This window comes from Bubalus kerabau, chromosome 10 (genome assembly GCF_029407905.1).
Source record: "Bubalus kerabau isolate K-KA32 ecotype Philippines breed swamp buffalo chromosome 10, PCC_UOA_SB_1v2, whole genome shotgun sequence".
In the NCBI taxonomy this organism is placed as follows: domain Eukaryota; kingdom Metazoa; phylum Chordata; class Mammalia; order Artiodactyla; family Bovidae; genus Bubalus; species Bubalus kerabau.
Window position 1 is genome coordinate 40,556,148 of NC_073633.1, and position 23,408 is coordinate 40,579,555.

At 39.5% G+C, this 23,408-nt stretch overlaps 1 protein-coding gene and 1 long non-coding RNA gene across 4 annotated transcripts in view; one reads left to right on the top strand and one right to left on the bottom strand.

The window, feature by feature from the left end:
- EIF2AK4 (eukaryotic translation initiation factor 2 alpha kinase 4) overlaps positions 1 to 23,408 on the top strand; it is a 98,339-nt gene that overhangs the window by 19,519 nt on the left and 55,412 nt on the right. For all 3 annotated transcript variants that reach the window (XM_055537349.1, XM_055537350.1, XM_055537351.1), the window contains 8 exons: positions 1,245 to 1,397; positions 3,400 to 3,480; positions 4,946 to 5,094; positions 10,796 to 10,911; positions 14,110 to 14,267; positions 15,155 to 15,690; positions 21,137 to 21,243; positions 21,842 to 21,999. In XM_055537349.1, the coding sequence (XP_055393324.1) occupies positions 1,245 to 1,397; positions 3,400 to 3,480; positions 4,946 to 5,094; positions 10,796 to 10,911; positions 14,110 to 14,267; positions 15,155 to 15,690; positions 21,137 to 21,243; positions 21,842 to 21,999 (1,458 nt within the window). The remainder of the gene's footprint in view (positions 1 to 1,244; positions 1,398 to 3,399; positions 3,481 to 4,945; positions 5,095 to 10,795; positions 10,912 to 14,109; positions 14,268 to 15,154; positions 15,691 to 21,136; positions 21,244 to 21,841; positions 22,000 to 23,408) is intronic.
- LOC129621222 (uncharacterized) lies at positions 15,294 to 20,041 on the bottom strand. The gene is made up of 3 exons (XR_008699153.1): positions 19,948 to 20,041; positions 15,663 to 15,783; positions 15,294 to 15,430 (listed from the first exon to the last, which is right to left on the bottom strand). It is a non-coding gene; the product is annotated as an uncharacterized LOC129621222 (long non-coding RNA).

Genomic DNA, 23,408 nt, shown 5'->3' on the forward strand with positions numbered 1-23,408 from the left:
AAGTGCAAATCAAAACTACAATGAGGTATCACCTCATACAGGTCAGAAGGGCCATCATCAAAAAATCTATGAACAGTAAATGCTGGGAGAGGGTGTGGAGAAAAGGGAACCCTCCTATACTATTGGTGGGAATGTAAATTGGTACAGCCACTATGGAGACCAGTATGGAAGTTCCTTAAAAAAACAAAAATAGAACTACCATATGACACAACAGTCCCACTCCTGGGCATATACCTGGAGAAAACCAAAATTTCAAAAGGTACATGCGTCCCAGTGTTGATTGTAGAACTACTTACAATAGCCTTCACATGGAAGCAACCTAAATGTCCATCAACTGAGGAATGGATAAAGATATGGTACGTATATAGAATGGACTATTACTCATCCATAAAAGGAATAAATTGTGCCATTTGCAGAGATGTGGATGGACCTAGGGACTGGCATACAGAGTTAAGTCAGAAAGAGAAAAACAAATATAGTAGATGAATGCATATATATGAAATCTAGAAAAATGTTACAGATGAACTCAGTTGCAAAGCAAAAATAGAGACACAGATGCAGAGAATAAACATGGATACCAGGAGGGGAAGGGGAGTGGTGGGATGAATTGTGAGATTGAAGTTGGCATACACACTACTGTGGATAAATGGATAACTAAGGAGAACCTGCTGCTGCTAAGTCACTTCAGTCGTGTCTGACTCTGTGCAACCCCGTAGATGTCAGCCCACGAGGCTCCCCCCTCCCTGGGATTCTCCAGGCAAGAACTCTGGAGTGGTTGCCATTTCCTTCTCCAATGCATGAAAGTGAAAAGTGAAAGTGAAGTCGCTCAGTCGTGTCCGACTCTCAGCAACCTCATGTACTGCAGCCTACCAGGCTCCTCCACCCATGGGATTTTCCAGGCAAGAGTACTGGAGTGGGGTGCCATTGCCTTCTGCATATAGAAAAATATTTTAGAAGATTTATTATATAGAAAATGCCAATAAATTGAATAGGACTACCAAAGTGATGCTTTTTACTTATTTAGATAGTGATATGTCTTGATAGCAACACAATGAGATGAGTGCTGAAAAGCTTTTTCCTGCTGTGGTTACCTCCTATAACTAATTTAGAATGTGTCACATCAAAATGAATATCATCATTGTGAATGGTCTTGGATGGTCTGCATGTTTTTCTGTAGTCTTGCCGTTGGACCCTGTCTTCCCATCACTTGACCATTTGTGGTTGATTTCCATCCGTGTGTTTAGGTGATGATATTTGAACTGGCTTACTATGTGCAGTCATTTCTCTGCGAGCACAACAAGCCCCCTCCCAAGTCTTTTCATGAAGAAATGCTGGAAAGGCGAGCTCAGGAGGAGCAGCGGAGGCAGTTAGAGGCCAAGCGGAAAGAGGAAGAGGAGGTGAGACCCATGTCACCACGGTGGCCAGCCAGAGGACTGAGAGCCCTATAGGTTTTTAATCTCTGTCTCTGCCTACATACTTATCCATATTTATTAAGTTTTGCTCTGGATTTGATCCAAGAACCATGGATTCATGTGAAAGGAGGCCCTAAGAGTAACCAAGAAATAAATACTATGAGTGATTCCCTCCCAACAAGTATCAGTGCTGCCCCTAGAACCCTTCCTTAGTCCTAGTCTTTAAATGAAAGAAAAAGTCAATTTAAGCAAATTTCTTTGTGTGCTTGTAAAGCTGTGCAGGAGTTCAGAGGCTATTACCTTCTTCCCTCTGTGGGACAAGTATCTCATGCCCAAACGAGTGGCCAAAGCCAGAGACTGAACGTATTTTTTAGTTCACTCACCATTTGTATTTTTTCTTTAGTCTTAGTCTGCATAAGAATATACACTCCTGTGTTATTTTAAAAATCCTTTAATCAAACATAATACCTATATCTAAATTTCCTTCTTGATTTTTGTTCTTTTTCTTCTATTTAGTCTTTTAATACACTTACTTATCTAGAACTTATTTTGGTGTAGGTTGTTAAAATGAGGGTCTGAGTCCCCCCACCCCATTTTCCTAACACATTTATTAAATAATCATTCATTCTTAGGTGATTTGTAATACTTCCTTTAAAGGGTATTTTACCTACTTATTTGTACTAAGTTCTATTTGTGAATTATCTCTTTTGTTCAATTCATCTGTTTTTTTCTTAGGTCTATACCACAATCTTTGAATTATTGTCTTTGTAACATTTGACTATCTGAGGAGTCAGGACCCCGTCCCTTCCTCTTTCATTGTTCTTTTTTTTTCTCTCAGCTATCCTCACACATTTATTTTACAGAGAAATTATAGGATTGCTTTCTCAAGATCAAAACAAAGCCTCTGGAATTTTGAGTAAAATTGTACTTATATATCCATTTGGGCAGAATTTACATCATGACAAAGTTCAGACTTCCTGTCCAGGAATAGTTTTTCCATATATTTTTATCTCTTAGTGAGGCTTTTTATTTTTCTCCCCTTAGATGTTACAGTTACTTCTAGGATTTTGTTATTCCTACTTTTCTTAGGTTCTTATTCCTTGTTCTTTTTTTCCTACTTCATTTTGTTCATCCTTTGCTTATGTTAGCATTGTCTTTGTGAGTTCCATTCATTTTGTTACTGTTTATCTCCTATTTAATTGCATAGCCTAGTTATCATTTAAAGTTTAAAGTTCCTTAGCTCTTAGGCAGACACATTTTAATTAGAAGGTAAAGATATTTAATTAACAGTCTTGTTTCAATGTACTGCTGTAACTACCTGTAAGTTTGGGATATGTTTTTACATTTTCTATTATTGCTGCAGTTGTTTTTGGTTAATCTCTCAATGGTTTTGATAGTTATAACCTGGAATTTTAGGAGGCTTATAAAAACGCTACTTTATGTAAACTCAGAATCATTTGAGTAATAGGTACATGGGCCAAATGAATAGATCAAAATGCCACTTTTAACAACGAGAAAGCTGGTTGGGGAGTGCAGCTGAAGGTCTGTGTTATGGGTGTGGTGCTGGCTCAGTCCACCTCCACCTGGGCAAAGAGGAGGTGCAAATGCATGTTCTCTGCAGACAGGCAGATACCAAAAAGGAGGGGCTCAGTCAAGAGTGGGGAGAAGTGAGAGGCCAGTGGTGTTGCCACAGTGAAAGTCCCTCCACTTTAGGAATCTCCTGGTGGTCCAATAGTTAGGACTCTGAGCTTCCACAACAAATCCCTCCATGTAAAAGTGGGGAGGAAGTGTCCCTCCCCCACAGTCTACTGCATTTAAGTGGGAGGTCTACTGCATAAGAACTCTGATAAACTGATGAAACTGTAGTATGTACTAAGGTTCTACATACTCTTAGGACTGAAATTCAGAAGATTTTTTGTGATTTCAGAATTTGTGTGTTGTATGGGTTTCAGAGATCAGCATTTGATGGCGGTATGATTTATTTCAGCAACGTGAAATCCTTCATGAGATTCAGAAAAGGAAAGAAGAGATAAAAGAGGAGAAAAAAAGGAAAGAAATGGCTAAGCAGGTACTCTAGAATTTCTGCCATAGTCAAATAGTTTACATTTTCTAAATATACAATCTTTTTCTTTCCATTGATGGTATTTTAATTACTGTATCTTCATAATGTTTGAATATCTCAGAAGTCAGGACCTCTGTCCTTCATTCTTCATTATTCCATTTTCCCTCCTTTGTTGCTATCAGTAGTAAAGTTTAAAATGAGGCACTTAAAAGTCTCCCAGATATCATTCATTGTGTATTTTATATTCTCCAGATAGTTACCAAACTTTGAGTTGTATATTATCTGTAGAAGACTTAGGCTTATGTAACTAGAGTAGTTTATCAGCAGAGTTGAAGGAGAGGGGAGATTGAAGCTTTGATAATCAACTCAGACTGGAATTCTTAATACTTGGAAAACAAAACTATTTGTTCATACTGCAGAGTGAACAGAAACCAGATGGATCTGCCTGAAATTTCATTCAGTGATGGAAAACAGATTTAAAAAGCAGTGGTGGAAAAAGGATATACTCCTTTGTCCTGTATTTTTCCTGAGTCCAACTCAATCAGAAAACCAGTTACACATGTTTGGAGAAATCCAGAGAGAATTTTGCTCATTCTCCTTTAAAGAAATGGCATATCACCTAAGGGAAACAGTGAGGTGCAGTAGGAGGAGGTACTGATTTATGAGTAAACAGAACCTGCTGAAAGCTTTGGCTTTTTTACTGCCTTGGCTTGGTGACCTTGACAGGTGACACTCTGCACGTATTTTCTTCATCCCTTAATGTGGCACAGATAATGCTTTCCTGTCTGTCTTATGTAACCATTCCTACAGAAAAATGTACTGCCCTTTGTGAATGTACAAAGCTGTATACAAATTTAAGGTGATACAACTGTTCGCCTGTCTTCCATCTAATGTGCCTTCCTGACAGCCACTCTGCTCTCTGTTTTTTCTTTTTTAAACAGTGTTCAAAATAGTTTAATAATGGATTCAAGATAGATAATAAAACAATACTAGTTCTGTCAATAGAAGAGATAATCTAAATATAGACCCCCCCACCCCATATATTTATATATAACTGATTTTTTGAGCAAGATACAAAGATAATTCTAGAGAAAGGAGAGCCCTTTTTGCAAATGGTACTAGAACATTTTTTTTCTTTTCCATTATGGTTTATTACAGGATATTGAGTATGCTCTGTTTGAATGCCTCCTTCTGTTTATCTCTTGCTCTTCTCCCTAGCTTTTCACGCATATTCCACATTTCTAAGTATTTATAAAGTTCACATTCTCTTAAAACTGTAACCTTGACCTTCAGTTCTTGAAACAGTACATATTTGGACACTAAATTTTAAAAAGTTGAGTTCAACTTTATTACACTTGAAAATCTTCAGCTTAAATGAAAAGTGCATGCTCTACATATTTATGATTACTTACCATGATTGTCTTCCATTATGACTTAGGTCTAAAGTAGGTTTTACTTTTCTTTTTTTAAGGAACGTTTAGAAATAGCTAGTTTGTCAAATCAAGATCATACCCCTAGAAAAGACCCAGGAGGACACAGAACAGCTGCCATTCTACATGGAGGCTCTCCTGACTTCGTAGGAAATGGTAAACATCGGACTAACTCCTCTGGAAGGTCTAAGTAAGTCCCTGAGATTTCCAGTCCCTTAAAACAACTTGTAGTGAAATTTGGTTGAGTTGTCACATGACAGTTTTAATAACTTTTTCAAAGCCTGTGTATCTTAATATATTAGTAATATAAAATTTTTCATTTGTTTTAATACTTTCCAAGTATCTTTCACAAAGCCAGTTTTATTTCCCTTTATATAACTGTTATTAACCTTAACATTGCCTCCAGTGCAGTTTGATCTGACTTTTGATGATCTAACTATTCAACGTTAGTTGGTCAGTCATGTCCAACCCTTTGTGACCCCGTGAACTGTAGCCCACCAGGCTTCTTTGTCCATGGAATCCTGCAGGCAAGAATACTAGAGTGGGTTGCCATTTCCTTCTCCAGGGGATCTTCCCAACCCAGGGATTGAACCTGGGTCTCCAGCACAGCAGGCAGATCTTTTACCGTCTGAGCCATCAGGGAAGCCCAATTATTCAGTAAGTGATTTAAAAACTTTTCTTCCATCAGAATCATCATCCAGTCCGATTCACACTGTTTTCAGTCTGTAATGCCTTAGGTCTCACCACAGATGTGGGGAGAGTGCCACAATGGGCACAGGTGTAGGAGATCCTTTACGTGAGGACAGGAGCTCCAGTTTGCTGCCAGGGCTCCCCTCCCCTTGCTACTGAGGACACTGGGCTTCCCTGTCACGGCAGGTGGGCTCCTGGGTCACATGTCACCAAAGGTCACATGAAAGATACTATCTCTTCCTCCATATCCTTTTCCACTAAAGAATTGAGACTTCCTTGTGAAGTAAGTCCCCTACATACAAACCTACAAGTTTCAAACTTTGAAAGATGCAGACGTGCACTCCATCACTGTCAGGTGTGAGCGAAACTGCAGCTTGCCCTCCCTCTCCTAGTGCTGACGGTCCTTCAGCTCTCCCACCTCCCATCTCTGCTCCTTCCTCCAGTCAGTGACGCCTCTTGACTGTTCATTCAGTGCCAGCCCCTGTATGCCAGCTGTTGTACTTGCTTTTCAAGGTACTGTACTATAAGATTAAAAATGGGTTTTTTTGTATTTGTTTTTTATATATTACTTGCATGAAAGGTATTATAAACCTATTACAGTACAGTACTGTATAGCCAGTTTTGTTAGTTGGATACCCAGGCTAATTTTATAGGACTTATGAACAAATTGGACTTATGAACACTCTGTCAGAATGGAACTTGTTTGTATGAAGGGGACTTTCTATGTTTGCTGTGACTGCCACTGTAGACCAGAAAGGAATTTTAGTACAGAATTCCTTTCTGTGATTAGGTGGGTGATTAAATAGCACAGGTATTATCATTCAGGTTCTATATGTATTTAAGCTATCTTTTTGTGATAATCTAAGCACCACTTAAAACCAGCATTTTAGGTACCAAACTAAAAGCTTATATAATCTTTTGGATTACAGTTTGTTTATAAGGAGGAGTCATTTCACTTCTTTCCCTAATTATCTACTTTGAAAAAAAATCGGCTTAGAAATCATTTTGATATTAACATTTAACCACCTACTGTTATGGTGAACTAAATGTTTTCTTGAATGCAGTTTCTGGTAATGATTTCTTTTTAAGATTATAATTCCTTAAACCAATTTGAGATTATTTTTGCAACTGGGCTTCCATTAGGCAACATAGTTTGAAGCTGTCAGAGTATTCCACTAGGAAATATCTAACAAATTCCTACTGTGTTAGAAATGGTGGAAATAAATCAATGCCGTGAATAAGGCTGTATAAAAAGCAATCTTTTTTAGTTTAATTATTTCCATTTTTGTGGCTAACTGTAAACAGTGGGTCCAAGATTAGACTTGCTTTTGAGATCAGTAATTATTAGCAAGTCTATTCAAGGAAGGGTGGGAAATTCTCTGTTTCCTTGACACAGGTAGAACAGATTTTTATGTAGCACTTATAAAGGGACATTAGTATCTCTTGGATAGAATGACATTTCCACAAGCATCCAAGAGGTCATTTTCATGTATTGTTTGCCAAGATTGTTGTACAAACCTGTATGGAACTCTGGCACTATGTCACGTACAGACTAGAAAAGAATGAATCTTTCTTATAGTTTACATGCTTCTTTGGTTAAGAAATAAAAAGTCCTTGATATACTGAAGTATCTCATACATACTCTTTATTCTTTTTCTTCCTTGCTATTCACTAGTCTTTAAGTTGGAAAGCCAAAGGAAATGAGCAGAGTGTTACATTTTATTCTTTCAACTAGAAGATACGTTCAGTAGAATTAGTAGACATGACCTTGTCATGAACATTGTCAGCAGTCAGTATTCGAATTGGCTGTGACTAAAAGCAATACAATCTAGAACGAGATTCTTGATGAGAACTTACTTGCTAAAGGCCAGACACTATTCTCAGTCCTAGGGATTCAGTAAATAAGATCAAGGTGGACTCTGGTTTCACGGAGCTTGTATTTTAGTTGAAAGAGACTGTCCACAAGCAAACCAGAAGTTGTCAGATAATGACTAGTGCTCTGCAGAGAATTTAATTGGCTGTCTTGAAGAAAGACTGAATTGTTACTTTAGATTGGGTGTTTGGAGGAAAGAGTCCAAGGATTGGATCCTGAGTGACTAAGGGACAGTGGCTTTAAACTGAGGGCACATATCCTGGATCTGGATGAAGGGAATGAGCCAGCTGCTCAGCTGAAAAGAACAGCCGGTATAGAAGACCCCAGGCTGGCCTAGGCTGGTCCTGCCCAGAGCTCATCAACCAGGGCAGCATGGCTAGAATGACCAGTTGTGGAGACAGTGGTTCAAGGGGGCAGCAGGGGCAGATCACAAGTGAGGTCTTTGTTGGTTGCATCAGGAGTTCAGGTGTACTGAGAAGCCGTTTGAGGTTTTAAAAAGGAACACGGTATCATCTGACCCATGCTGAGTGAAATTCTTCCTGGCTGCTAGTGGAGAACAGAGAGCGGGGGCAAACAGAGAGCGGGGGCGAACAGAGAGCGGGGGCGAACAGAGAGCGGGGGCGAACAGTAGAGGAACAGCTCATGCATCTCATGTCATACCACTCTTCCTCGCCCTCACCCTCTGCACGGTGGCCACACTCACCATCCAGTCCTCCACGCACACCGAGCTCCTTCCTGTCTCATGGCCTCTGCCAGTTACTCTACCTGCGATGCTCTACTTCAGTTTACTTTGCGTGGCCGACTCTTCATCACTCAGTTCTCCCCTCACACGTGATCTCTGATGCCTTCCCTGAGCACCCCACCTTAGCTACTTGTTCTCCGATTTCCTGCTTTATTAAATTTCTCCATAGCAGTTACTGCTAGCTAAACTTCATATTCATTTGTTTGCTTTTGAATTGTCTTCTCCTTTTGTGGAAGTATGGGGTTCTTGCCTCTGTGTTTTCTTCAGGCCCTGGCACAGTGCCTGGCAGGGACAGGGTGGGTGCTCAGTAAACATCTGATGAAGGGAGGGAGGGAGGCAGGAGGATGATAGAAAGGGACAGACTGTCTTTTTGGCCCTGGTAGGGTCTGCAGTCTGTTTAACCAGGGCAGCTCAGCTTTTCTTTTTTGTGTGGGATACATCAAAAACCAGTACGGCTTTATGTAATGAAACGTTTCCACTGTGTAAAACAAGAGAAAGAAAACAGAAAACCCCTGACCGTTCTAGTGGAAAGAGCTTAAAGTCTTGATTCTCAAGTACCTGGCCCCTTGGCCCAGCTTTTCACGGATGCACTTTCGCCTTTGTTGAGCAACTTCACTTTCTATGTCCTTAATCGTTCCATGGCCTTAAGAATTTGTGGACGCACATGTAGTACAAGAGACTCAAGTCATAATAGGTTTTCTCAGCAGTGTGGGAGGGTGTTAGGGGAGGGAATTGAAAATGGCAAGACCAGTTAATAATGGGGTATCTTTTGTGTCCAGGAGAAATTTGGTGATGACCTGAACAAGGCAGGGAAATTGGAGAAGAGAGGCTCATACTTAAGAATCAGTTAGTTGCAGGAGATCTAGGAGCTCAGGGAGACGTGCACATTTTGACTACTGACACAGAATGGATGACTATGCCACCAACCAAAAAAAGAGCCCAGGAGAAGAATCCAGTTGAGAATGATAGGGGTAGGTGGCAGTTTCACTGACTTTGCAGTAGCATGAAGAGTAAATGGAAGGGACAGTCATGGAGACAGCAAGTGTAGAAGTTTGAAAATGAAAAACAAGATGGTGCAAGAGATTGAGGGAGAGGAGAATGGACATGGGAGAGATTTATGGGCTGAAGGTAAGAAGCCAATGGAGAGGGACAGATTGAACATAAAGAAGAGGGGGACTAACTGATGGACCAGGGTCCCAGAGGAGACTTCAGGGGTGGAACTGAGGCCAGGGTAGCTGTCCTTCCTCTGAGTCTGAGAAAAAGAAAAAATGTCTCAGGTGCCAAGTAACTTTCTAGGTGGGCCCACAGAAAGTGTGGGCTTCACTGCTCATTGCTTCATGTTCTCAGTGAAAGTGGAGGTCAGGATCACACTCACAGTGAGAGGACTGCTTTCTAGAGATCTGTGCCTGATCATAGCATTTCTAACAAGTGTCCAATCCTGACCATCAAGGGCACTCTTCCTGGCCTCGTCCCTGCAGAGCTCTCCCAAGTTAGTTGTAATTTTTGCATTGTAATCTGGCTTTCCACTCAGAAAAAAAGAGAAAGAAAGAAGGGTTAGGCTTTGAGTGTGGGGGTTGGGCATTCTGTAGTGTGGGGCCCGGTTAGTGACTAGGAATTTGTAGTGCTCTTAATCCCCGATTTTGCAGCTTTCTCCAGATGTGCGTATACACAGGATGTGGGGTCAACATGGACTTGAGCTAAATCACTTCCATAGAACTTCTGTGACGATGGGAATGTTCTCTATCAGTGCTGTCCACTATGGTAGCCACTGGTCACTTGGGGCTGTTGAGTACCGACATGCGTCAGAGACCTTCCAGGAGCAGACCACCACGGTGAAATGAGTATCGCTGCATAGCAAGTCACTTGCACATTTGGATTCCCAGTGCGTGTAAAAGTCATGCTTACACTATGCTGGAGTTTGTTAAGTATGTGATAGCATTGTATCTTTAAAAAAAAAAAAACAGTTTACATACCTTAATTTAAAAATACTACTAAAAAAACGCTAAACATCTGAGCCTTCAGTGAGTCATAGTAGTAACTGAGCACAGATCACCACAACAAATACATAATAATAATGAAAAAGATTTAACTGTTGCAAAAATTACAAAAGTGTGACAGAGACACATAAAGTGAGCAAATGCTATTGGAAATGGTGCTGATAGACTTGCTTATTAACACAAGGTTGACACAAACCTTCAATTTGTTTAAAAAAAAAAAAGCAGCCGTGGTGTATGTGAAGTTCAGTAAAGTAGAGCACAATATGATGACGAATCCCTGTACTTGTGCCTACTCAAGTTGAAGAGCTGAATTTTTAATTTAATTTAGTTGTGATTGAATTTAAGTAGCCACATGTGGCCACCATACAGGGCAGCACCCATCTGGAACAGGGTTTGTAGAGTTCACGTGGGGAAGACTCCGTGGCGAGTCGGGGGTTGGACAGCTTTCCCATTAGCATCTTCAGCTCAGTTCCCAGCAGAGACTGCTGTTGGACAGTGAATTGACTGGTAAGCAGGAGAAAATGGAGGGACACAAATTTCCTGTGTTAATCTTAAAGAAAAAAAATCATTGTCCAAATTTATTTTTAAGGCGAGAACGTCAGTATTCTATGTGTAATAGCGAAGATTCTCCTGGCTCTTGTGAAATCCTGTATTTCTCTATGGGTAGTCCTGATCAGCTCATGGTGCACAAAGGGAAATGTATTGGTGAGTAAACTAGCTAAACTCATTTAAATTATTCTAATTACCCAAGTTAATCATGAAGGAATAGGGGAGAATAGACACTTTGTCGTCTAGACCAGCGTGGTTGCAGGAAAACTCTGTAAGCTGACAATCATTCTAGCTCCCGTTCCGGATGATCAAAAGAAGTCACCCAGCTTTCCACATCTGTAAGATGCAAATAAAGCCCCAGGCTGTTGGAAATATTGTTAGCAGAAAGACAAAATTTGTCATCATTAGAATTAGCTAAAATTTTCAAAACCAAATTGGTTGAAATATTATGAATATGGAATTTTGCATCATGTACGTTTGTAACTGAAGAAATATGTATAGCAAAATGAGTTTTGATGCCTGTGATTTTTGAGGGTTAAGTCTCATTTTCTTAATTTGCTGTCCACCTGCTTAGCATTTTCTTGCTTGGCGTCCTGTACCAGACCAGGAAATTCACTTTATTTTCTATGTGTTTTATTTAGCAGTTTAGCCATCTTATTTAGCAGATGGCTATTTGTAGTGAATATTATTCAAAATTTTATTTGAATTGTTTATATTAAAATCAAGTTTTCCGTGTCTACTTCCTTTGCTCTAAATGTACATCATCTTTTATCAGTCATACAGATACAGCCACTAATTGGTGTAGGGATCACTTGCATATGGTGAATTTGACAATTAAGTTTCATTTCCAATCCCATGAATATTCTTAGCAGAGCTAATAGGCAGCTAAATTACCTAAATCAAGTTTGCTTTCTTTTAAAGGGATCTTTTTTCCCTTCCTCTTTGAGGAGATGTACACAGAAAGGGAAGTTGCCAGGGAGAGGGCAACAGGTAGAGGGAAAGAAACCAAGCATCTGAAGAGTCCATGATCTGAACATGTAACCTTGGGTGATGGAGGCGGTGTGGACCATGCAAGATTCTGCACATACACAGAGCCTGCCCTCTTCAGACACAGCCACCATTTGGGAAGGTTTAAGAACTTGGTAGAGATGATTTGCTTTGGTCTTGAGGCTGTCCTTGACTCTAAGGCATTTCTGACTCATGAATTGGCAACATAAAACTCACTACTTTTAATGATCTGAGGAAATCAGGAAGGCAAATCAATCCAACTGTGTATTACTTTACCCTGGACTCCTAGTCTCCTTGGTACTCATTAGACAAATTCACCTTTGTTAATACCCTCATTAGGAGACACATTTGCAATCTGAACTTTTTTTAATGTAAAACCACCAAGTAAATTATTTATTTTGTTTTCTCACAATGGGTTTAATTTTTTAAATGGGTCCTAATTTTTTAAGACATGTTTTTGTGAAAGATCAACTAATTAACATTTGCTTTTCAGTGTGAAGCTGTTGGAACTAGAGGGAATCAAGAGGTTCCCCAGATATTATTCCCTATATGTTAATATTAAAGCACTGGAGAGGCTTCTATATATATGATCACACAGTGGAGTATCAGTCTGAGCTCTTAATGGTAACATTTTCCTTCAGCCTTGTTTCAGTGTGTTCTTTTTTTCTTTTTATTATCCCCACAAGGCAGAAGTGACAAAAGGTGGGTGGCAATAATAGAATTATAATACAAAAAAAATGCAGCAGGAATTATGAAATACTCACTTAGTCCCAGCTGGGGATATATATATTGCAAGACATTGTGCCATATAATTCACAAATTTAATTAGGCTTTATGTGCATCACATCACATTCCATCCCATTAATATTTACTATCCTGTATCTCCAACATGTGCTGCATAGATCCTACATTTCACAGGTTGCTTACTTAGTTTGACAGATTTTCAAACACTAGGGGTTTTTATTTTTATTTTCACTTAGCTAAGAATGTCCAGAATTATTTATAACTAGTATAACAGATGTTTTCAATTTTTTGGTTGACAGGTTTTCAAACACTAGGGGTTTTTATTTTTATTTTCTCTTAGCTAAGAATGTCCAGAATTATTTATAACTAGTATAACAGATCATTTCAATTAAAATTAAAAATCTCTTAAATTGTCAGCATATCTGTGAAGGAACACTGCCTCTTCTCAGTGAGTTAGTTCAGCCACATTTCTCTAGACTGTTTTTGCAAAAACTACTTTGTATTATGTATACAGGTTACTTTACTTTTCATTATGAAGATAATGTAGCATCATGGAAAACTATTATAATTTATATAGTAAGAGAAAAAGAATAGATCAATTGTTTTCATTTGGGGTGATTTTGTTCCCTAGGGGACATTGGTTGACATTTGGATATTTTGATGATTAACTCTAGGGTGAGGGTGCTGCTGGCATCTCATGGATAGAGGGGAGGGCTGCTGCTAAACATCTTACAGTACACAAGACAACCCCCTTCAACGAAGGATTTTCCCGTCCCAAATGTCAGTAGTGTCAAGGGTGAGAAACCCTGTTACATATGCTACAATTCGGTAAATTAGGGGAAAAAAGGGTAGAAGGTTCTAGAAGAGAAAGACAAATTGGTGATATTGTGGGTGATATTTTTCTCCACTTCCAATTTTTTGGTGATTTTCTATTACAGTCTTTAATAAAAATTTAGATTTTCATAAAAAATTTTGGGGCATTACAAAAATTTAGCTCCCCCAGGCATAGGTGGACACCATATGCCTATCACTAAATAAATGTGTCTCTCTCAAGCACTTCAAATTTAAACTGTCATGACTTGTTCCTTCCTTCAAAGCCATTGGCCACTTTGTATTTACTGAGCATATTCAGATTTTGTGTTTAAAAGATCATTGATGTTTTCAAATTTCTGAGTTACTAAAACCTGTTTTCACTATGCACACTAATCTTCATTGATGGAGCGTTCCTGGTTCCAAACTCTTTCTATCAATGTTAGTTGGTATTTAGCTATATGAAGGCTACACTACCACACCAGCAGGCACAGTTGTCAGAGGTCGTTAGGAAAATAGCATTATGAATACCAGCTAGTGGAATAAAACATTGATCTGATTCTAAGATCTCACTGTTGAATATTGTCCCTTTGTAAAATTTAATATTTTAAAATTCAGAGTATATTGTTAAAACACCAAAAATTGGTTACAAAAGAGCATGTATTACATGAAGTCACATTTTTCATAGTACATGGTATCCATTGTTGAACAAATGACTGCTCCCTGTGTTTTTTTTTATGCCCACAGAAAATGTACCAGTGATACTTAATTATATTTCCTTTCAATATGCAGGCAGTGATGAGCAGCTTGGAAAATTAGTTTACAATGCTTTGGAAACAGCTACTGGCAGCTTTGTCTTGTTGCATGAGTGGGTCCTTCAATGGCACAAAAAAATGGGTCCATTCCTTACCAGTCAAGAAAAAGAGAAGATTGATAAGTGCAAAAAGCAGGTAGGCATCCAAGATGGCTCACTGAGCAAAAGGACTAACCTGGAGTTTAAGGCGATGACAAAACAAAGTAACTCAGCATTTGACTGGCCAGCAAAAAAAGACCCAGAACGCAGTGAGATCTGTTCAACCAGAGGGGATGGTGGAGGATCATAAGTGTTCCCAGACTCTGCTGCCTCTTTCAGAACTTTCAGAGCGTGGTCCAAACTCTTGCAGCTGCTTCTCAACCTCCTTTCTTAGCTCTTATTATTCCATTAATAGCTCTCTCTCCAACAGGGACTAAAGAGTACTTCATAACTGTGCTATTTGCAATCATTTGCATTTTCTCAGTCTCTTGAAATATTCACAACTGCATTTTAGGGGACTGGAGAATTGTATAATTGATTCATAATACTTAGCTTAAGGAGAACATTTAGTATTGCAGTGGTACATAATAAATAAAGAGGTTATAAAACAGTAGGTGAAGCATCGTGTTTGGAAATGTATGTGTATTTATTACAAAAGAAAAACTGAACGTAAATACACTAAAGTCATAACAGTTGTCTTTGAGTGGTGACCATAAAGATAAATTGTGGGATTTTTCTTTTGTATTAGTACCTATTAAAATTTTGAGAGTGAATCTTTATAATCAGAAAAGCTTATTTTAAAATTGTTTCTTTTTTCTGGTGGCCATATTGCAAAAGAAGCTGCTTTTGAAACTTGTCCATCTTTAAGAACTAGTAAGTTGACCATGTGGTTTAGGGGAGGACTCAGTTCAGGGCATGTTCCTTCTCCTTGCTGTCAAAAGTACATTTTCTATTCAAATACTTCACTTGTGCGGTGAAACACTAGTAAATGCTGACCAACCCAGCTATCATCATCTTATTGTTTTTTTTTTTTTCCCATTCCAGATTCAAGGGGCAGAAACGGAATTCAGCTCACTGGTGAAACTGAGCCATCCAAACATAGTACGCTACTTTGCAATGAATCTCAAAGAGCAAGACGATTCCATCGTGGTGGATATTTTAGTGGAGCACACTAATGGGATCTCCCTCGCAGCCCACCTGGGCCACTCAGGCCCCATCCCGGTACATCAGCTTCGCAGGTATGCAGTTCAGCTCTTGTCAGGCCTCGATTACTTGCACAGCAATTCCGTGGTGCACAAGGTTCTGAGCGCATCGAATGTCCTGGTGGATGCAGAGGGCACCGTCAAGATTACGGACTACAGCATTTCTAAGCGCCTGGCAGACATTTGCAAGGAGGACGTGTTTGAGCAGACCCGGGTTCGTTTCAGTGACAGTGCCCTACCTTATAAAACCGGGAAGAAAGGGGATATTTGGCGTCTAGGTCTTCTGCTGCTGTCCCTCAGCCAAGGACAAGAATGCGAAGAGTATCCCGTGACCATCCCTAGTGACTTACCAGCTGATTTTCAAGATTTTCTAAAGAAGTGAGTGTCATTGAGATTTTTCTCTATCTGCATTTTACTCCTTTACTTTTGATTGTGCTTGAATGTGCTTAACATCTCAGTCATGTGTATAATCTGAAAAGTGAAGAACAGGTTTCGACTTACTTCTTTGTTCTCCCAGTCCTTTCCCAGCCACATATGTTCTATTTTCTCACTTAGATTTATTGTTCTCATAACTCCTACATTCTTCTAAATTCACTTGGGCTTAATAATAGACTTTCAAACTACTTTTTGGGGACTGCCTGGTATACGCTAAGAAATCAGTAGGGACTGCTGCTAGGGGGAAAAATGCCCCAGGTATTCAAATGGTAAAGGCCACTTTAACTGCTCCTTCCTAAGGGGTCAAAGACGACACCTCCCGTTTAGAAAACAGCTTTAGGAGTACGATTCTGCCCCTGGTTTTTCTTAACCATTCTTCTTCATTAGCAGTGTCCCATTCAGCCAAGTTATAGAAAGCAAATGACTTCCTTGCCCTAGTCAGAGGAGTCTCAACATCTGTAAATTACAGTTACAGATTTAATTACAGAGCCAAGTGTTTTTGTTTTTTTTAATTAAGATATAGTTGATTTACAATGTTGTGTTAATTTCAGGTATGGTGAGTGAAAATCACTCAGTTGTGTCTGACTCTTTGTGACCCCATGGACTATACAATCCATGGAATTCTCCAGGCCAGAATACTGGAGTGGGTAGCCTTTCCCTTTTCCAGGGGATCTTCCAAACCCAGGGATCGAGCCCAGGTCTCCTGTATTATAGGCAGATTCTTTACCAGCTGAGCCACCAGGGAAGCTCAAGAATACTGGAGTGGGTAGCCTATCCCTTCTCCAGCAGATCTTCCCAACCCAGGAATCGAACCCAGATCTCCAACATTGCAAGGCGGATTCTTTACCAACTGAGCCACAAGGGAAGCCCAGTTTCAGGTCTACAGCAGAGTAATTCAGGATATTTGCAGATTATACTCCATGGTAGGTTATTCCAAGATAATGGCTATAATTCCCTGTGGTATATAGTACATCCTTGTTCATTATCTGTTTTATCTGTTGCAAATCTGTTGCTTATCTGTTTTATGTATAGTAGTTTTTTTTTTTTTTTTTTTTTTTTTTTTTTTTTTAAATTTTATTTTATTTTTAAACTTTACATAACTGTATTAGATTTGCCAAATATCAAAATGAATCCGCCACAGGTATACATGTGTTCCCCATCCTGAACCCTCCTCCCTCCTCCCTCCCCATTCCATCCCTCTGGGTCGTCCCAGTGCACCAGCCCCAAGCATCCAGTATCGTGCATCGAACCTGGGTGTTTTATGTATAGTAGTTTTTATCTTTTAAAACCATACCTCTAATTTGTCTGTTTTATCTTACTTTGAGATAGTCCTTACTGAGGTTTTCCTCTGGCCAAAAGTCTTTGCCCAGGTCCTTCAATCCAGTGATTCCTTATTTTGCCCTGCCTCTGTCTAAGCTACACCTTGGTTCTCTCAGTTTCTCTACAAAATAAGATCCCTTAGTCTGCATTTTTCTAGACATCCACCTGGTCCTGCAGAAGTGAACCTGGACTGGTTTCTTCCCTTTCTGACACTGTCGTATTTCCCACCTTTTTTTTCCCCCCAACCATTCACTTTTACTCACTTCATCACTCCCTACATTTCTTTTACCCTTTACGTTTCTTCTGTTCCCATCTATTCCAGCTGCCATTTGGCCTGATCCATAATATTACTATTTCCTGTCACTCAGTTGTTCTTACCCATTACAGAAGTGAAAGTAGCTGCACTTCTGTTTAAATAGATAGTTTGTGTATACCATTAAATAGAAGTAGATGTGCCTCACAGACACAGATCAGACTGTGATAGCCAGGGTCAGGGATGGAGTGGGAGTTTGGGGTTGGCAGATGCAAACTATTATGTACAGAATGGATAAAACCAAGGTCCTACTGTGTAGCACAGGGAACAATATCTAATCTCCTAGGATAAACCATAGTGGAAAAGAATATTTTTTAAAAAGATGTATAAAAAATAAATAAATAAATAAAAAGATGTATGTGTGAAACTGAATTACTTTGCTATATAGCAGAGATTGGCACAACATTGTAAATCACTTATAATTTAATTAAGAAATAAATAAATAGAAGAGATGCAGTATGCAAAGTTGTAGGAAGGGGCTAACGATTCTTGATGCTGTGTCCTCTCAAAGTATATAAACATCTAAAATTTCTAAAGAAACCTTTTATGATTTCTCTTTAATGCAGCAGAACTTTTTTAAACTATTTATAAAAGCACCCTGATGATGAAGTTGACTAAAATGACTCAGAGGGAAAATGGGGATAGAACCACTGATAGAAAGATTCATTTCCTCCTTCAGAATGTCACCTTTAGCTTTCTGCCCTTCCTCCTTCATCAAGAATAATTTAGTAAAGGATAGTAATATAAACTGGAGAAGGCAATGGCACCCCACTCCAGTACTCTTGCCTGGAAAATCCCATGGACAGAGGAGCCTGGAAGGCTGCAGTCCATGGGGTCGCTGAGGGTCGGACACGACTGAGCGACTTCACTTTCACTTTTCACTTTCATGCATTGGAGAAGGAAATGGCAACCCACTCCAGTGTTCTTGCCTGGAGAATCCCAGGGACGGGGGAGCCTGGTGGGCTGCCGTCTCTGGGGTCGCACAGAGTCGGACACGATTGAAGTGACTTAGCAGTAATATAAACAAACAACACTGGGAAGTTTAAGTAGAACATATCTTTCATATTTAATAGTAAAATGAAGGACTCAGTAGCCAAAACCTTCATAGTTCTCCTCTTAGAGAACAGTTCTATGCTGTCAGTTTTGAACTTGAGATCAGCACCATTTCTTATTCTGTTAATAATATGGTTGTCCTTTAGATTGAGTCATATATTTCTCTGTCTTCCTAGAGTGGTTTGATAGACCTCTTATTTAAGAAGCAGACATACAGTATTGTTTTACTACGTTTGCTGTCTAACCCCAGTTAACAACAACAAAAAATCATTCCCAGACAAGCGTAGAAGCATTTCATTTGTAGTTACATTTTTACTTATTGGTGAGCACCCTTTGAAGAAACGTTTTGTTTCACATCAATCTCTGTGATAGGATAGAGCCCAGAGTCAAAGCCAGACAGCTCAGTTCATATTCTACTTTTATCCCTCACTGGTTAAGTGACTTGAACTCCCTACTCTGAGTCTTTTCCTCCAAAAGACAGGGATAATAGCAAATAACATAACAAGACACCTAAGGATGGAAGGCACCTAAGGATGGGGACTGGTTGCCAGGAAAACCAACCACTTGATTTAGGGTTTGAAAGTTTCAGTCCTACCCCCACCCTCTGTGGAGAGGGGAGGGGCTAGAGGTTGAATGGATCACCAATGGCCAGTGATTTAATTGTTCATGGCTACGTAGTGATGCCTTCATTAAAAAGCAAAAAGACAGGATTCAGAGAGCTTCCAGGCTGGTGAACACATGGAGGTGATGGGTGGGCGGTGGCCCGGAGAGGGCAAGAAGTTCCAAGCCCCTTCCCACATACTTTGCCCTCTGCGTCTCTTCCAGCTGACTGTTCCTGAGTTATATAGCCTTTTACATTAAGCTGATAAACTAGTAACTAAAATGTTTCTGAGTTCTGTGAGCTGCTCTAGCAAGCTAATTGAACCCAAGGAGGAGGTCATTGGAATCTCCATTCTATAGGTAGCCCATTGGTGAGAAGCACAGGTGACAACATGGGCTTGTTATCAGTGTCTCAAGTCAGGGTAGGGAGGGAAGTCTCATTAGACTGAGCCCCTGACCTCTGGGATCTGATGCTCTCTCCAGGTAGATAGTGTCAGAATTGATTTGAGCCCTATGACACCCAACTGGTATTGGGAAATTGCTTCTTGGTGTGGGGATACATCCTCGCCTCAGTAAAATCGGATGCAAAATCTTTTATGTAGTCAAATGAAGAAAGCAGTTGATGAAAAATATGTACAGGATGATGTCATTTTTTTTAAACTCTGTGTTCACAAATTAAAACTATATCTTTTATTTGAATGGTTGTCCAAGACTTTATCCTTATCAGTAATGTTTTAATATTTGCAAGGAGAAAGTATTCACATGTTAATGATGTAATTAAAAGTTAATTTTTAATTTAGGGGACAATACAGTATCTTTCACATGCTTTTATTGCAATCTTTTCTTCCCTCTCAAGAATGAAATTAGGAGTGCTGTACTTTTCAGTACCGTGCCATGAGAAAATTAAATGTTACCTTTTATGGTAGTTGCTGTCACCACTTCATGTGTGTAGATTTAAGTCCATAATTCACAATGATGATTGATTGTTTTAAATACCTTTTTATAATTAGAGCCACGTGCTACCAAGCAGTGCTACTTGGGTCATTGTTTTGAAAGCCAAGCAGCTTATTGGATTAGTTAGAACAGTGATTCTCAGACTTTCTCTTGGATTGAATCCACCTGGAGAGCCCTTGTTAAAGCACAGATTACAGCCCAACCCCCTGTAGTTGCTGGTTTACTAGGACTGGGGTGGAAAATGTGTAGTTCTAACAAATTTCCCAGGTGATACTGACGCTGCTGTTCGAGGGGCCCCACTTTGAAAAACACTAGCTTAAAGGTATGGTTTGTTTTCATTATTAAACAAATTGTTTGTTAGAACATTAAACGTTAAACAGAAAGGCTCAAGGAATGATAATTAAAAGAAACCAGGTGGTAATATGGGCTTCCCAGGCGGCTCAATAGGTAAAGAATCTGCCTGCAATATAGGAGACACAGGAGACAGTGTAGGGAAGATCCCCTGGAGGAGGGCAACTCACTCCAGCATTCTTGCCCGGAGAATCCCATGGACAGGGGAGCCTGGCGGGCTATAGTCAGTAGGATCGAAAAGAGTCAGCCACAACTGAAATGACTGGGCACACACACAGGTGATAGAGTGTGGGACTTTTGAAAAGTTGTTCTTAGTTGTTACCAGCATACTTCAAACTGTGATGAACGGGCTGCGTCTAAAGTTTGTCATATTGGGCCCCAAGCCTGCATCAGCTAGCGTCGGATTTGCTTTTCCTTTAGGAACTCTTATGACTGATCCCCAGAAAGGCTTCGTGTAGCATGTCAGGTCATTAAGCTATTAGTGGGAATGAAAGTTCATAACCTACTTGTGCTATCTTATCCTAGACTTTTAAAAATATTAAAAAATGAGTCAGTCTTCTGGCCTCTAGAGACTATACTTTTTTTATTCTCCCACTTATGCAGCCTGGTGCTTAGCATATAAATCCTGCAAGAATGTTTATTAAATTAAATTCACTTAGGGACACATTTTGGTCCTCAAGTAATGTGATTTCTCTAATGTGTATCTTTGAAAGATAAACCCATAATTAAAAGCCTTGGATTACTTTATTTAGCATTTATTTTGTGCATTGCTGAGATTCTTTTTTCCCTCTCATTGAGGTGTGTCTGCTTAGATGACAAGGAAAGATGGAGTCCTCAGCAGTTGTTAAAACACAGCTTTATAAATCCTCAGTCTAAAATACCTTTACTGGAACAAAGTCCCGAAGGTGAGTGTGTTACCATTCTTTTCTGATAGCCTATTTAACATAAATTATTTTGAAAGGCTACATAAACCTAAGACTGGAAAGGACTGCATGGCTCATTTATTTTATCTATTTTATGCTGGGCTATACGTAAATCCATTCATTGGTTGTGTCTTGTGTACATGGAGGTGTTTGGCCATCCTGGTTTTTCATATCCCCTCTGATGGAATGTCTGGCGGCACAGCCTCTTCATGTGGATTCTCCCTTATCATGTCAACCTCACTGCCGTGGAACTAGATTTCCCTGCTGTTACTCGAGTAGCAGATGAAGGAGCCTCAGTGGAGACTGGGATGATCAAGACACCTGGGTTTGGCTCCTGGCTCTGTTGCTCAGTCATTTCTTTACCCTCAGTTACCCCTCCCTGTAGACTTGGGCTAATTAAATATTTATACCTACTTTAAGGAATACGAGGTGAGGAAAGTACTAAAGGGTCAGCCAGGTAAGAGGTACTTTTTAAAGCTCCTCGGCCGGGGCCCCTTCCTCCCATGCCTGCGTCGTGGTTGGATGTTGCAGCTCTTCCTCTGTTTTCAATGCCTCAGTTGCCTCTCTTGTTTTATCTCAGATTCTGGAGGACAAGATTATGTGGAGACTGTCATTCCTAGCAACCAGCTACCCAGTGCTGCGTTCTTCAGTGAGACCCAGAGACAGTTTTCCCGCTATTTCATTGAGTTTGAAGAATTACAGCTTCTCGGCAAAGGAGCTTTTGGAGCCGTCATCAAGGTGTGATATAGAGTTGTCCCCAGCCCCTTTTAGAGCCCTTTCCCTGATCCATCTCTGTAGAGGTAAGGATTTCTTTTTTTTTTTTTTTTTTTTAATTTTATTTTATTTTTAAACTTTACAATATTGTATTAGTTTTGCCAAATATCGAAATGAATCCACCACAGTCTGTAGAGGTAAGGATTTCTATTTTGAGGGTAGGGAGGAAAGTGAATACAACTATTTGAAACAATGATCATCTTCCCCTTAATGTAGTTAAGGGCTTTATTTAAAGTTACTCTAGACACATTAAGAATGCATCATTCCTCTTCCCTTGCTCGATGCAGTGCATTAACATGATAAATACATGATTGTAACAGCCCCTCAAGTGGAATCAAGACATCTGCGTGAAGAATGTTGTTGTGTGCTTTGCTTCAGAAAGAAGATTGTTCTCTTTTTCTCCCATTTGCTTTTAGAGTCACTGTAGCTAAGAGAGTTACAAGGTTAGAACAGAGATGGAATTCAAACTGGGAAATGGCCCAGATGGTCTTGATGGCTTTTATTTTCCAGCTCTTACCGAGATGGAAAACTAGTGATACGTTATTAAGGTATGCTGCTGTTAGGTCTTGCCTTCCTCATTCCAGGCTATTTGGGCAACTTTTATTATCAGCTTCCCCTTTAGAGAGAGATTTCAATTCTTTTTTGTGTAATTTAGCTATTTTGTTAGAATTTAACAGACCCAGATTACCGTTATCAAATCCATATGAGAAATACATCATCTTACCCATAAGAAGATAGCCCACCATCAATAGAGCAGATGTCTGTTTAGGATTCTGAGAGTATTATTAAGAAGCTTTGCCTTTCTCACTGTGGAAGGCCTTTAACACGGAAAAAAGAAGCAAACGAGTTTTTCTGTAGTAATCAGGGACAGAAAGACAAACTTCAGCAAGTTTTCCAAAAAACAAAGTCATAATATCATGGAAAATTTTCAACTTTTTTCTTGAAAGTATAGATATTAGATGACTAAATAAATCTGCTTTGGACAGATTTATTCTGATCAGGTAATCACAGTTATTTTTAAGAGGAGTGGATGATTGAAATATATATTACCCCTTTTACTCACGTCATAATTTTGATCTGCTTCTTTAACTTCTTAATATTTAGATACTTCAATGCTTAGATACTTCAATGCAAAACATGATCAAACTTCATTTCCTTATAAGTATTTAAAAATGATTATTGTTGTTGTTCAGTTGGTAAATTGTGTCCGACTCTTTGCAACCCCATGGACTGTAGCATGCCAGGCTTTCCTATCCTTCACTACCTTCTGGAGTGATTAGTAAACTCATATAACAAAAACATTTTAGTAGTTTAAGCCCCGTGTTTTTCCTATGGTTTCTCACTATGAGAACCTCACAGCCCTCACACCCCAT